This window comes from Somniosus microcephalus, chromosome 4, assembly GCF_052327205.1.
Source record: "Somniosus microcephalus isolate GS21.2 chromosome 4, FLI_Smic_1.0, whole genome shotgun sequence".
Taxonomy (NCBI): Eukaryota; Metazoa; Chordata; class Chondrichthyes; order Squaliformes; family Somniosidae; genus Somniosus; species Somniosus microcephalus.
The window spans coordinates 254985005-255001404 of NC_140990.1; the positions used below are offsets into that span (position 1 = coordinate 254985005).

Genomic DNA, 16400 nt, shown 5'->3' on the forward strand with positions numbered 1-16400 from the left:
AGTTTGCACCGTATATTGAACAAGAGAAATTGTCCTGTTTAGATAGCTTGGTTTGTAAGTCTGAAACATGACTTCTGGGATTTTTTTTTGTAGCTCTTTCTTGACCATGTGTATTCAGTGGCACCTGAATGACTCCTGGCCAAGTGGCGAATGTTTAATATTAAACATAGCAGGTCCAGCTTCAGGGCCTTGACCAGTTATCTGTTAGGATACACTCCTGCATGACTGCCCCTCAGGAATTGTACTTCGGTAGCATTTTCCTTTGAAATATAATGTAGGAAGATCGTTTGAGAGCAAATTCTGGGAGGCTACACTCTTGGCATGGAGCGAACAAGATGGGAGTGTAGGTTGAAGTAGGTCTATTACAATATAGCCCTACTTCTCTGACCCGTGCTTCTGTCTAGTGAGGCTCTGCTTTGGAGCGCATCCACCACTTGAGCAGTACACTAAATCAGGACTTTTCATGGTACTGATAAATCAATTATTGCAGCAATGATACTTGTATGGCATGTTCAAGGTGAGTGGAGTCTGAACAATGTTTTGAGTAAAAGACTGTTTTTTTGAAATTGTGTGAATTTTTCAAACTGTTTAGGTTTCCCTTTGAAGATAAAGAGAAGTTTCTGCACAATCCTAGTACTGTATGTTGCTTAATAGGTCATGCAGCCATAGCCATCTTTTCCATCCCATCCCCTTGATGCTTTACAAGAGATGTTTGAACTTTTTTCACTGTAGCTTTAGCTCTGGCTTTCCTGACTCCTGCATCTTTTTTCTGCTTCTCATTGACCCATGTCAGGAAACTTACCTTCAACTCTGGCAAGCTTATATGCTGGCTGCCTGTTCACAATGCTGTATGATGAGTAGGAAGTTCTGTTACATGTGGAAACCATAAAGTCTATATTTTTAATAATTTAGGAGATGTAGCTGATCATTTTAAATTTGAGAGAGAATCTCTCAACTGTCTGGATCTCTCTGCTGCTGTGTTTTCTCCATGTTGGCGCGAGTACAACTCCCTGGTATAAAAAATGACAGTTCCAAGTCACATAGAGTCATAGTCATAGAGTTTTACAGCACAGAAAGAGGCCCTTCGGCCCATCGTGTCTGCGCCGCCCATCCATCCCTGTCCAGTCTAATCCCATTTTCCAGCATTTGGTCCATAGCCTTGTATGCATTGGCATTCCAAGTGCTCATCCAAATGCTTCTTGAATGTTGTGAGGGATCCTGCCTCTACCACCCTTTTGGGCATTGAGTTCCACATTCCAACCACCCTCTGGGTGAAAAAGTTCCTCCTCAAATCCCCTCTAAATCTCCTGCCCCTTACCCTGAATCTATGCACCCTTGTTATTGACCCCCCTACTAAGGGGAAAAGTTCCTCTTTGTCTACCCTATCTATGCCCCTCATCATTTTGTATACCTCAATCAGGCCCCCCCTCAGCCTTCTTTGCTCCAAGGAAAACAACCCCAGCCTGTTTAGTCTTTCTTCATAGCTGAGGCGCTCCATCCCAAGTAACATCCTGGTGAATCTTCTCTGCACCCTCTCCAAAGCAATCACATCCTTCCTATAGTGAGGCGACCAGAACTGCACACAGTACTCCAGCTGTGGCCTCACCAGCGTTTTGTACAGCTCCATCATAACCTCCCTGCTCTTATATTCTATGCCTCGGCTAATGAAGGCAAGTATCCCATATGCCTTTTTAACCACCTTATCTACCTGTTCCGCTGCCTTCAGGGATCTATGTACATGTACACCAAGGTCCCTCTGACCCTCTGTACTTCCTAGGGTCCTACCACTCATTGTGTATTCCCTTGCCTTATTTGTCCGTCCAAAATGCATCACCTCGCACTTTTCAGGGTTAAATTCCATTTGCCACTTTTCCGCCCATCTGACCAACCCGTTTATATCGTCCTGTAGCCTGAGGCTTTCCTCCTCGCAATTGACCACCCCACCAATTTTCGTGTCATCTGCGAACTTGCTGATCATACCTTTTACATTCTCATCCAAATCATTTATGTAGATCACAAACAACAAGGGACCCAGCACCGATCCCTGAAGTACCCCACTGGACACAGGCTTCCAGTCACAAAAGCAACCTTCGACCATCACCCTCTGCCTCCTGCCACTCAGCCAGTTTAGGATCCAACGCGCCAAGGCACCCTGGATCCCATGGGCTCTTACCTTCTTGACCAGTCTCCTATGCGGGACTTTGTCAAAAGCTTTACTGAAGTCCATGTAAACCACATCCACAGCATTTCCCTCATCCACCCCCCTAGTCACCCCCTCGAAAAATTCAATCAGATTTGTCAGACATGATTTACCCTTGACAAAGCCATGCTGACTATCCCCGATTAATCCTTGCCTCTCCAAGTGGAGACTAATTTTGTCCCTCAGAATTTTTTCCAATAATTTCCCTACCACAGATGTTAGGCTCACTGGCCTGTAATTCCCTGGTTTATCCCTGCTACCCTTGTATAATGGTACTACATTAGCTGTTCTCCAGTCCTCTGGTACATCCCCTGTGGCCAGAGAGGTTCTGAAAATTTGTGTCAGAGCCCCTGCAATCTCCTCCTTTGCCTCCCACAGCAGCCTGGGATACATCTCGTCCGGGCCTGGGGATTTATCCACTTTTTGGCCTGCTAAAACCGCTAGCACCTCCTCCCTCTCGATGCTAATATGTTCAAGTATGTCACAGTCCCCTTGCCCGATTTCTATGTCTGCATCGTCTTTCTCCATAGTGAACACAGATGCAAAAAATTCATTTAAAACCCCGCCTACATCATCTGGCTCTACACACAGATTGCCACTTTGGTCCCTAATGGGCCCTACCCTTTCCCTGGTTATCCTCTTGCCCTTAATATACTTATAAAACATCTTAGGATTTTCCTTTATTTTGCTCGCCAGTGTTATTTCATGGCCCCTCCTCGACCTCCTAATTTCTTTTTTAAGTATGCCCCTGCACTTTTTATACTCCTCTAGGGCTTCTTCCGTCTTTAGTCTTTTGTAACTGCCAAAAGCCCCCCTTTTATTTCTAATGCATTTTTGTATATCCCTTGTCATCCAAGGTTCCCTTTGCTTGTTGGTCCCACCCTTGACCATTACAGGAACATGTTGGCGCTGTACTCTCTCTATTTCCCTTCTGAAAGTCTCCCACTGTTTTGATGTGGATTTTCCTATAAGTAGCTGCTCCCAGTCCACTTTGGCCAGATCCTGCCTTATCATATTAAAATCGGCCTTCCCCCAATTTAGAACCCTTATTTCCGGGCCGTCTTTGTCTTTTTCCATGACCACCTTAAATCTCACCGAATTATGGTCACTGTCGCCAAAATGCTCTCCTACTGATACTTCCACCACTTGCCCGGCTACATTCCCCAGAATTAGGTCCAGTACCGCCCCCTCTCTTGTAGGACTTTCTACATGTTGGCTCAAAAAGCTCTCCTGGATGCACTTTAAGAATTCTGCACCCTCTAAGCCTTTCACACTCTGACTATCCCAATTTATATTGGGGAAGTTGAAATCCCCCACTATTATTACCCTATTATTTTCGCACTTCTCTGAGATTTGCCTACATATCTGTTCCTCTATCTCCCCCTGACTGTTTGGGGGCCTATTGTACACTCCCAGCAAAGTGCTTGCCCCCTTTTTGTTTTTAAGTTCTACCCATATGGCCTCATTAGAGGAACCCGCTAATATATCGTCCCTCCTTACAGCAGTAATTGACTCCTTAATTAATATTGCAACACCCCCTCCCCTTTTACACCCCCCTCTGTCTCGCCTGAAGATTCTATACCCCGGAATATTGAGCTGCCAGTCCTGACCCTCCCTCAACCATGTCTCCGTGATAGCAACAATATCGTACTCCCATGTGTTCAACAACAACTTCAGTTCATCCACCTTATTTGCAAGACTCCTTGCATTAAAATAAATGCCTTCCAGCCCTGCCGTATTCCCTTTTGCCTTCACATATTTGCTCTGCCTTCCCAGCTGACTTGTTTTTTCCTCTGTATTTGGCTGTAAATCACCCCCTACTATAGCTCCACTCTGTACCCCATCCCCCTGCCAAGTTAGTTTAAACCCCCCCCCCCCAGCAGTGCTAGCAAACCTCCCCGCAAGGATATTGGTTCCCCTCTGGTTCAGATGTAAACCGTCCGACTTGTACAAGTCCCACCTTTCCCAGAAGCAGACCCAGTGATCCAGGAAACTAAAGCCCTCCCCCCTGCACCATCCCTTTAGCCACGCATTCATCTGTTCTATCTTCCTATTCCTATACCCACTAGCACGTGGCACGGGGAGTAATCCAGAGATAGATCCACAACATAGATGGGTAGCTGGCTGACTTCTGCCAAGAACCAATTAATATTGTTTACCTGGCTGCAGGAGACTGAGCAGAATCCGATGTGATTGTTTGTCACATCATGGGGCCCTGTTTCCAAAGTGAACTTGGCATGGCTTTGTCCTGGGAATAGATGAAAGGCTTGAAGCAGATTTCTGAGGAAAGAGCCCTGATATCTTCTGAAGTCCACTTTTGGCAGACTGCTCTGGGCCAGGAGCTCTGAATGTGTGTCACAACTTTCTCCCAGTTCATTGTTCTTCCGGCTTTGTCGAGATAGCGATAAATGAAGACTCCGTGACAAAATCTTGCGTGTAAGTTTGTATTACAGCCGCTGGTCCAGGTTTGCTGTTAAACTTAGAAACATGTGTGGCTTCTGATATTTTGTGTGATGGAGCTGCAAGTTAGAAGTTTTGTAATCAAGTGAAATCTGCAAAAAAAATTGTAATCAAGTGGCTTTCTGCCACTGTTTCATTTGTACTTTTAGTAAAAATGATTAACATTTGTAGTTTATAGCCTAAATTACATGGTTTGGTATTTATTCTTCTGCTGGCCAAAGACTAGAAGAAAATGAGAGGGTTTGCTATACAGTAATAAGAGTTTCTGTTCACCTCTTGAGCAAAACCATATTGCCAGATATTGTGCATATAAAGTCACACCAGTTTATAGAATATGAGGGCTAACTTGTGGGTGTGATCTTTCCCACCCAGCACAAAATAAATATCTGGTGAAATGCTAAAACATAACAGCCCTTCAGGGTCTTTTGGCACCTCAACAGATTGCACATTAGCTACTTCACCTGAAACTCGTGCCCAGAAGTTCAATTGCCACGTACCTTAAGGTTTACCAATGCAATGTAACTCTTGCAAGGATGCTTGGCCAAATATTCCTTTAGCTGTTTCAAAGTTAGAAATAGTGATTGGCAGGGCAGATGCTATATTGTGTACGGATACCACACTTTTCCTAATTCTTGTCTAATGTGGGGTGCATATTTTAATTGAGGCCTTACTGTATTGCACATTCTATAAATTGGATAATTTTTCCACGGGCTAAAAAGTTAAAAGTGGTTATAGCTTTTTGCCAGGCTGCCTTTGACTATTGTTATTGAAAATCAAAACTTTTGTCATGGTTTCAATTTTGCAGCAAAATGGCTGGTGCAAAATCTGCAAAAGACTCGTATGAAAATTCTTGATTTGCATTAATTATTTGTCTCAAATTTGTTTATTTTCCCATTAAATATCTTTATACTCTGACAAGTGTGTAAAGTAGTAGTAGCTCTGGCCTTAAAGGGATACTTCAAGGTGTTGTTTCTTTTGTTTCTTGCCTGCCATTTGAAGAAGAACCTGGCCAACTTTCTTCCTGTCAGCAGAATTGTGAAAATGGAGTAATTTTGGGGAATTATTAGTCCTATTGTAGCCATGTCCTAACAGTTCACAGAACAACAGGGACTTTCTTTCATCATAGGAATAGGAGTGGGCCATTCAGCCCCTCAAGCCTGTTCCGTCATTCAATAAGATCATGGCTGATTTGTATGCTAATTCCAACCACAACAACAACAACTTGTATTTATATAGTGCCTTTAACATAGTAAAACACCCCAAGGCACTGCACAGGAGTATTTTAAGACAAAAAATTTGACACCGATCCACAAGGATAAATTAGGGCAGGTGACCAAAAGCTTGGTCAAAGGTAGGTTTTAAGGAGCGTCTTAAAGGAGGAAAGAGAGGTAGCGAGGCGGAGAGGATTAGGCAGGGAATTCCAGAGGTTAGGGCCTAGGCAACAGAAGGCATGGCCACCAAAGGTTGAGCAATTATAATCAGGGATGTTCAAGAGGGCAGAATTAGAGGAGCGCAGATATCTCTTGGGGGCGGAAGGTGATTACAGAGATAGGAAGGGGTGAGGCCAGGGAGGATTTGAAAACAAGGATGAGAATTTTGAAATCGAGGCACTGCTTAACCGAGAGCGAATGTAAGTCAGTGAGCACAGGGGTGACGGAACTTGGCATCCACCCGCCTTGGCTCCATAACCTTGGCTTGCAAAGATCTATCTATCTCCGATTTAAAATGATTAATTGAGCTAGCATCCACTGCTTTTTGTGGGAGAGTGTTCCACACTTCTACAACCCTTTTGTGTGAAGTGTTTCCTAACTTTCCGGTTGGCAGGTTGTAACTAGTGGGGTACTGCAAGGATCAGTGCTCGGGCCTCAACTATTTACAATCTATATTAATGACTTGGATGAAGGGACCGAGTGCATTGTATCCAAGTTTGCTGACAATACAAAGTTAGGTGGGAAAGTAAGCTGTGAGGAGGACACAGAGTCTGCAAAGGGGTATAGACAGATTAAGTGAGTGGGCAATAAGGTGACAGATGGAGTATAATATGAGGAAATGTGAGGTTATTCACTTTTTGGTAGGAAGAATAGAAAAACAGAATCTTTTTTTAAATGGTGAGAAACGATTACATTTTGGTGTTCAGAGGGATTTAGGTGTCCTGGTACAACAAGCAATTAGGAAGATAAATGGCACGTTGGCCTTTATTACAAGGGGGTTGGAGTACAAGAGTAAGGAAGTCTTACTACAATTGTACAGGGCTGTGGTGAGACCACACCTGGAGTACTGTGCACAGTTTTGGTCTCCTTATCTGAGAAAGGACATACAGTACATGCCTAAGAGGCAGTACAACAAAGGTTCATTAGATTGATCCCTGGGATGAGAGGGTTGTCCTATGAGGAGAGATTGAATAGATTGGGCCAATACTCTATGGAGTTTAGAAGAATGGGAGGTGATCTCATTGAAACAATAAAAATCTGAGGGAGATTGATGGGGTAGATGCTGAGAGATTGATTTTAGGGTTATGTCCCCTTGTCCTAGACTCTCCCACCAGCAGAAAAAGTTTCTATCTACACTATCAATTACTTTCAAAATCCTCAATAAAATCACCCCATAACCATCTATATTGCAAGGAATACAAGCCTAGTTTATGTAATCTCATAAGCTAACCCTTGGAGCCCTGGTAGCATTCTGGTGAATCTGCACTGCACCCCTCCCAAGGCCAGTATAACCTTTCTAAGGTGCGGTGCCCAGAACTGTACACAGTACTCCAGATGTGGTCTAACCAGCGCTTTGTATAGCCGTAACAAAACTTCCTCCCCTTCCTATTCTAGCCCTCTTGTTTTAAAGGCTAACATTCCATTAGCCTTTTTGATCATTTTTTAATATACCTGAGTACTACATTTTAGTGCTCTGTGTACATGGACCCCTAAATTGCTTTGGAACGCCACTGTTCTTAGCTAGTCACCATTAAAATAATATTTAAATATTTACAATTTTTGGTCGAAAATGGATGACCTCACACTTACCTGCATTGAAATCCTTCTTCCACAGTTTTGCCCGCTCACTTAATCTATCAATGTCTCTTTGTAATTTTATGCTCCCATCTATACTACTTACTGTGCCACCAATCTTTGTGTCATCACATCTAAAAACTTGAGTCTTTCTTGTATATTTTTTTTCTTCCAGTGAAAAGCAATTGACCTTTAACGTTTTCTTTCTTTTAATCTAAAACCGCAAACTGTCTGTTAGGCACTTTTGAATCGCAGTGTCTCACAAGCTGTGAATAACTTCTACTGCAACCCCTCATGCTATAATCATTTTTTTCAGTGATCTTTGTATTTAGTTTATGATTATTTCTTCAGTTACTGGATAGATAATGTGACTGACATTTTCTAGGGTGGCATAATACTGCTACTTGCTTCTTGCACTATTTAAGGTGCCTCATTTGCTTAATGCTTTGCCAGGTATGAACATAGAAACATAGAAGATAGGAGCAGGAGTGGGCCATTCGGCCCCTCGAGCCTGCTTCGCCATTTAATGAGATCATGGCTGATCATCCAAACTCAGTACCCTGTCCCTGCCTTCTCCCCATATCCCTTGATCCCTTTAGCCTTAAGAAATATATCTAACACCTTCTTGAATATATTTAATGAACTGGCCTCAACTGCCTTCTGTGGTAGAGAATTCCACAGGTTCACCACTCTCTGGGTGAAGAAATTCCTCTTCATCCCTGTCCTAAATGGCTTACCCCTTATCTTTAGACTGTGACCCCTGGTTCTGGACTCCCCTGCAATCGGGAACATCCTTCCTGCAAATAGTCTGTCTAGTCCTGTTAGAATTTTATAAGTTTCAATGAGATCCCCTCTCATTCTTCTAAACTCCAGCGAATATAAGCCCAATCGACCCAATCTCTCCTCATATGTCATTCCTGCCATCCCAGGTATCAGTCTGATAAATCTTCGCTGCACTCCCTCCATGGCAAGAGCATCCTTCCTCAGATAAGGCGACCAAAACTGCACACAATACTCAAGGTGTGGTCTCACCAAGGCCCTGTACAACTGCAGCAAGACATCCTTGGTCCTGTACTCGAATCCTCTCGCTGTGAAGGCCAACATACCATTTGCCTTCTTAACTGCCTGCTGTGCCTGCATGCTTACCTTCAGCGACTGGTGCACAAGGGCACCCAGGTTTCGTTGCACTTCCCCTTCTCTCAATCTATTGCCGTTCAGATAATAATCTGCCTTCCTGTTTTTGCCACCAAAGTGGATAACCTTGCATTTATCCACATTGGGCAGATGCATGGCAGATGCAGTATAATCACCCAACCTGTCCAAATCATTCTGGAGTTTCTCGGCATCCTCCTCACAACACACACGCCCACCCAGCTTTGTGTCGTCTGCAAACTTGGAGATATTACATCTAGTTCCCTCGTCTAGATCATTAATATATATTGTGAATAGCTGGGGTCCTAGCACCGATCCCTGCGGTACCCCACTAGTCACTGCCTGCCACTCAGAAAAAGACCCGTTTATTCCAACTCTTTGCTTCCTGTCTACCAACCAGTTCTCAATCCAAGTCAGTACCTTACCCCCAATCCGATGTGCTTTAACTTTCCTGTTATGTTTTGATTTATTTTCTGTGTTTTCCTTGATTTATCTGTTTTAGTATATCTTTCTTAACTCAGATTTTTCTGTTGGCCCTCACCACTCACTTACAGTTTTAAAACATCGCTCGGTATAGAGCAAATGCTGTCTCTAAGATACAAGTGTGCGTGCCTTTAGCTTTGCAGTGAACTGCCCACCTCCAGCCAAAGGCGAGAATAATTTGCTCTAGTTTTTGCATCCAAAAGAGAAGAGCAGCTTTTGATAACAAAAGGCAAGTAAAGAACAATTTATGGCCTGGAATTTGCAGTCAGCATACTCTGTGGCGAGAAGTTTGCCTTTTTTGACGCGTAAGTGAATTCAGTGCAAGATAATAGGGAATCCCGAGAGGGCTCTGGCGTGACGTCAGCAAGCTGTCTCAGCAGCCAATCACAATGCAGAATTCTCACAGACAGGGAACCAGGAAGTGGTGAAGCTGCTTTTATTCGGACTGTTTAAAAATGTTAGAAAGCAAAACAAAGATCGGGGCTCTCACATAGGGGAGATAAATATGAACAAAGTTTTTTAAAAAGTATTTTATTTATTTATTTATTATTATTTTTTAAAAAGAGTTGCTTAATTTTTATCATAATAGAGAAATTTGACACTCCACAAAATTAAAATCAGTTTTTCGGGGCCATGACTTTTGTTTACCAGCCAATACACTGTTAAAACCCCAGTTACGCCTAATCCAACAAGGTCTAACTTTTACTGGGATATTTAACAACGCTATTACTGCGGAAAAGCCCAAATTTTTGTCAGTTTAATTGATTATACTGACTGCCGGCTATGGGGGGGGGGGTCCCACAGCACAGCCAATGTCTGAGCGGTGAATGACTGACCGCAACTTCAGGATTTCCGCGTTGAGGCGCATGCGTTCCATCCAGAAGTTGCAGTCAGCTTCAAAGGGGTAATTCCGGGCCTATTTGAATTGTTCATGACTTGATTTACAATATTATGTCCATGTGGATTCCAGGGTCCCCTGGGGGGTTGGCGATTTTGGCATGTGTTGGTATTCCTGGGTTAAGAGGTGGACTTTTATCGGTGGGGGGGTGGTGGAAGAGATTAACATCTTGGCATCTGACGTTGCAGTCTTAGGGTCATTTGCAGCACGTCCAGTCCTTTTGGGTCCTATTGTTTGGAGTTATGGATTTCACTCTTCTGTGAGGGTGTTGCTTTCTCTGGACAAGGCCTTTTTAGTTGAGAGGAGGGGTTTTATGACCGCGTGTAGCTGGCCTTTGTTGTATTTTTCACTGCTCACCTGGTGAGGAGGCGCGTCTTTGAGAACTCTGTACAGGCCTGCTGCCTCCTTGCTTAAGGTGATTTTAGGCTTCATCTGAATGGGGCCAATCCAATATTCAGAGACCTCTAAGTTCAGAGGTTAGCAGAGCACTGTCCTGGTCTGAGTTGGGAGCACAGCAGGATGCTAAAGTGGAGCAGCATTTTTAAATAGCTGATTTCCTGAGCACTAATTCTGCGGGTTATGATACTGAGCGAGCCTCTGCAGTCGCAACCCAGTGTGCTCCCAAATCAGACACCAGTAAATTGCCTCGTGGCAGCTGAGACAAGTTGGATTGTGACAGAGCAGCTAAAAAGTTGGGTGGTCCCAAGGGTGCTGTGGTGGAGTGAGTGAGGAACAAGACCAGATTCACTTCTTGCTCTGCTGAGCAGAGACACTAGCAACTCCCTACATGGAGGAGGGAAAATTGGAAGGGAGATCATATCCAGCAATTGCTCACAGCTGCTGGTGGTTAACTACAAAGCGCACTGGGAGCAGGCTGGCTACCGTCTTGGCTGTAGTCTAGCTCTTCCCCGCAAGCACGCTCCTACATGCAAGAATCTTTTTGTGCAAACTTTTTTGTATTTGGTTGCTGGCTCTTAATGGTTGTCTTGTGGTTCTCCAACCTTAATTTTGAGGTGGTGTGTTCTGATTTGTTGTACGCTTGGATGAGCACAAGGAACTTCCTGAAACTTCTTTGCAGTACTATTAAATATTTAATTTAGAATGTTTTGTAAGTTTTAAAAAGTATTTACTTTATATTCTGCTTTCAGGTTCAAGAAAATTCTCCTGGCCACAGGGCTGGATTGGAGCCTTTCTTTGATTTTGTTGTTTCCATTGGGAATACTAGATTGGTAAGCAGTTTCATTTCTTTTCTTTTAAGGATTGAGCTACAATTTTGCTACTGAACTTAAACAAACTATTTTTCTATTTCATATATTTTTATCCCAGTACATTTTACAGAGAAATGTTGAATCTGTGTGGTAAATTATATTAATTGGGTTAAATACTAGTTGAATAGTGGGTTGTAAGTGTAAAATAAATGCTGCTTTCATTGTTGTTTCTAATCTTGCACTGTTAGGAAATTGATTTTGAGTGTTTATCAGTTTATAGTGTTAATGTGCAAGAATATTTTTTTAAATTTTAAACCTTGCTTTTAAATTTCATAAGGATTTAGAAGATCCAACACATGGTTAAAGTATTAGCCATTCAGATGTGTAATAAAAAAAATGTTTTCTGTTTTTTTCCCCCCTTAAAATTGTAATTGGAAATAATTGAACAAAAGTGGTGGATTTTAGTGCATAGCATTGTGCATCAGTATATGAATACTTCAATTATCTTTTGTGTGTTGATGCAAATGTTTGCCTTGCTTCCCAAGTAGTCTTTACTGGTTTTCTAAAGCGGTTCTTTCTGGAACTATATTCAGATGGTGGGTTAGCAGGAGAGTACAGTGGACTTTGGGTTTGTGATCTGAAAGCAGCTGGAACAATTGGTCTACTTGAGCTTCATTAAACACCTCGCAGAGGCTATGTAACAACTGTCCTGCTAGATTCTGCATCAACTTGCAACACCAGTCCTGTAGTTCTAGTCAACTAAGGAGAAACCTTTAACCATGTGGGCTACCTCCTGGAATTAACCTTAATTTGGTTTTGGGGAAATCACAAGTTTTTTCACGCAAGCTAAAATCAACACCATGACTCCAGAAATGGCCAGTACCATGAGAGTTCCTACTCCTGCATCCTATGAAGTACCTAGGACCTGAGCACTAGCATCGATTTGTTTTCTCCCCAAGATAAAATATTGGGGTCACATCTCTTGTGCATTTCTCAACATCAAATTCAATCAATTCTTCAGTTTCATCACCAGTATGTAGATTAGCCTATATAGTCCTTTACCATTTGCATGTTTATAATTAATTTTACTTGCGCAGCTCACACATTTTCTATTTTGGAATTCGGGACCTGTAATTAACAGTGGCCCAAGACATTGTGAAATAAGCAAACAGTCTCTCAGTTGCCCTCTTTGTGCCTTTAGGTACTGGTAAGTACGCTACAGGTCTATTTACAAGTTCAATACAGATGGTGCTCTTTCCAAAGCGTGTGATCACTTCCACCAGTCCAATCATATGCGTTCTGAGGAAGCCATAAAGAAACCCCTCAAAAAACACAGCTGGCAGAAACGAAACAGTAGAAAGAGAAAGGGGGCTGAAGCGCTAAGTTCAATAGAAATGCTTGGGTGGGTTTTTTCTCACTCAATCGCAGCCAGCAGCTAGACCTATAGTTGTTCAATAATTGTCATGACTATAAAAGTGGTGGTAGGAGCTGCAGGAAAGTATCCTTGAGGCAGCTACCACCTTGAGGAAGCCATTTTGCGTGCCACTATGGAAGGTTGGTGTAACTTTGCCCGCATTATTGATCTTAGTACTTTGGTAGTTAAATTAGGACTTTAGCTGCAAGTTTCACTCCGCTCTGCACAAAGTACTGCTTTGCATTGGTAGCATAGATTTCCCAATTCACATACTCATTGGCCCTGAAATTGTACACGCCTCCAACCTGCAAGATATTTCAGAACTTGCCTCCAGGCTCCCAGGCTGCGGAGAGTTCGGGTCTCGGGCCTGCAAGCGTACGACTGCGTAAAGGCCCAGGGACGCAGGCGATTCGGAAGCGTCCCTGGGATCATGTGGGCCAGGTCCTCCTATCACGGGGTTCCATTGCAGTTATTTCTGAAGGGAATCCCCTAATGACATGCAATGGAATCCTCAAATAATTGAACAATTTAGACAATTCTAATAAATCTAAATGTTCTGATTTTCAAATTTAATTAAAAGTCCCTTCAATACATCAAATAGAATTTTTTTTTAAAGTAATTTTTTGAAAAATAGTTTTAAACATTTTAATCTGGGCCAATATTTGCATAAACTAATTTTAAGTGTTTGTGCATCCATTTTTATTTTTAAATTTTAAGATTTGTGATAACCCTATGCCTGCTTTTACCAGCCGTAAGAGTTTTGCGGGCAATTGCTGGGCTGTTGTTAGGCAAATAGCCCAACTCTGCACCAGCAAAACTGATTTTCCAGTCGGAAACTTGTCAGCTACTGGTTGAAGAGCCACAGCCCACTGCCACTAGGAAAACAGCATTATCTGTAATAGTTAAGATCACCACTACTTTGAATTTCTTTGTATCTAGATTTTTCCAGGCAGCAGGAGATAATCTTTTTCCTATTGGTCAGGCAGCTGGTCACCATCCAGGCAGTCACTGATGCTCTATCTCAGAGGGCTACACAATTCATATCCTTCTGAATGGAAGCTGACGAACAAAACCGAGAAACCTATCCAGTTCCCACAGATGCAAGAAGCAATTGACTTGAACGCCTTTGCCACTCAAAGCCCCATATGACAACCAATGTTCCCTCTTATTTTTTTTTGGGTGCGTGGCCCATTCAAGAAACCTAACATTGAAAAAACCGGACTCGGGCTGCGCGGGACCGGCAGAGAGCTGTGCGGCCATGCAGCTTAGAGGGAACATTGATGACAACCCCCTCAATTTTATGAATAGGGATGCCTTTCATTCTGTTCATCATCTAGTGTGCAGTGTCAATTAGCTTCTCTTGCATGTCAAGAGAAGAGTGGTGGTGGAGGTGCCATGTATCCAGATGGTTAACTGGTGATCAGGGCTATTCCCTGATAAAAGATTTACTTAATTGGGTTGAGGTTTGGGAGAAATGAGCAAAAGCCAATTTTGGAAGCATTTCATCAGTGTTGGAATTCACTGTACAAATTTAAAAGGTATTTCCTATGTGTTGACTTCAGAATCAGGACAATGATACCCTGAAAGATCTTTTGAAAGCCAATGTGGAGAAACCAATTAAAATGGTCGTCTACAGCAGCAAGACACTCAAATTGAGAGAAACTACAGTCACTCCCAGCAACATGTGGGGTGGCCAAGGCTTGCTAGGAGTCAGCATTCGTTTCTGCAGTTTTGAGGGAGCTAATGAAAATGTGTGGCACGTGTTGGTAAGTAAATTATACTGGGGGGGTGGGGTAATTGGTTTTTGGTTGAAGTCCAATGTTAAAACAATGCAATGGTAAAGATTTACTATTGCATTTTCTATCCGGGTGCCAAAGAAAACTATCAAAATTGGGTGACCGCTTTGCGGAACACCTCCGTTCAGTCCGTAAGGGGGACGAGCTTCCGGTCGCCTGTCATTTTAATTCTCCGCTCCATTCCCACTCAGACCTCGCCATCCTCGGCCTCTTGCATTGTTCCACGGAAGCTCAGCATAAGCTCGAGGAACAGCACCTCATCTTTCGATTAGGCACTTTACAGCCCTCTGGACTCAACATAGAGTTCAACAATTTCAGATCATAACCTCGGCCCTTATCATATTTATATTTTTTATCCACACTTTTTGTTTGTGGTTTTTTTTCTTCCCTCCCACATGGCAGCTGTCCTTCATTCTGCCAGCGCAATTCACTCTTCATCTAGAGCCATCCTTTGTTTCTTAACCTGTCCCATTACCAGCTCCTCTTGCCTTGAATATCTCTTAATGCCTCTGCTTCTTCTGCCTTCCATCCTATCACAGACCTTCCCTTTTGTTCTTTCATACCCTCCCCCATTTCCCAGCCCCTAAACTTGCTTTTAAATCTGCTTTTTTTCCTGCTTTTTTCCAGTTCTGACGAAAGGTCTTCGACCTGAAACGTTAACTCTGTTTCTCTCCAAGGATGCTGCCTGGCCTGCTGAGTTTTTCCAGTGTTTTCTGTTGATATATCAAAATTACTATTTTTTAAAATTCAATTTTAAAGCTATTTATGCTTTTGGCCCTAAATTATTTAAATAATGGCTAATTAAAAAAAATTAGAAACAAGTTTAAGTATGGTTCCCTCAATAGTACCAATATCAATCCTTGGCAACAAATTTTAAAGTTGTGATGCCTATACATGTTTTTTGTGGGTGGATGGAGAGAGCAGCAGTTGAAACATTTAACACGTTCCTAATTAGTTAACGTATATGGAAGTGATGATGAGCAATTGCTCCTGTTGTGATTCATTACAAATACTTTTTATCAGATTAAATTTATTAGGACAATTTCAAGTTGAAATTTAAATTTGATCATGAGCTATTTTATTCAGAATTACAGTATTTATTTATATTTGTATGAAAAGTACTGCAGAGTTAGAAAAGAACAAAAAAACTTGCATTTATACAGCATCTTGTGCCTGAAACATCTCAAAGTGCCTCATATAGAATGAATTACTTTGAATTGCAAAGATTAGTTTGGTAGGCAAACCTGGCAGCCATTTTGTGCACAGCATAGTCCCATAAACAGTGCGATGACCAGTTAATCTCTTTTTGGTGATGGTTACAGGAGGAATGTTAGCCACCTTTATTTTTCCTGTTTACTGGCGGAAGTAGGTTGATGTTGCAGCTTTCTCCTTGCTTTTGTACCATTTTATTTGCACAAAGGCCTCTGTAATTGAAGGAAGCTGTTTTAAGAGCTTATGTCTATTCAGTTATTTGTCACCTTTAGCTGCTACTTCAGCATTTGAGAGAGTTTTATACCAAAATTAAAATTTAGTATTAAGTAAACTAAATTAAAATTTAGTAAAATGGGCAAGTTGCCCATAACTGGTATTTTTTTCTATTCCTTGAAAATCTCAGCTGCAAATCCGGTGAATCATCTTCAATCTGTTGGTAATAGGTGAGGGATCCAAATAAACTGCAGCATTCTTAGTAGAAAACTCCAATTCATCGTGCAGTTTGTGTTTTAACTCATTGGCCTTTTTTCTTAGACTGTACTGCTGGAGAATGAAAACTAAATAGTGTGCTT

General features: G+C 42.3%; 1 protein-coding gene across 5 annotated transcripts in view; it reads left to right on the forward strand.

Annotated features, from left to right (window-relative positions):
* The window catches only part of gorasp2 (golgi reassembly stacking protein 2), a 49786-nt gene that overhangs the window by 14420 nt on the left and 18966 nt on the right, over positions 1-16400 (forward strand). For 3 of the 5 annotated variants that reach the window (XM_085986251.1, XM_085986253.1, XM_085986250.1), the window contains 2 exons: positions 11347-11427; positions 14383-14586. In XM_085986251.1, coding sequence (XP_085842377.1) covers positions 11347-11427; positions 14383-14586 — 285 coding nt within the window. The remainder of the gene's footprint in view (positions 1-11346; positions 11428-14382; positions 14587-16400) is intronic. The other 2 variants (XM_085986252.1, XM_085986254.1) reach the window with 1 other exon arrangement.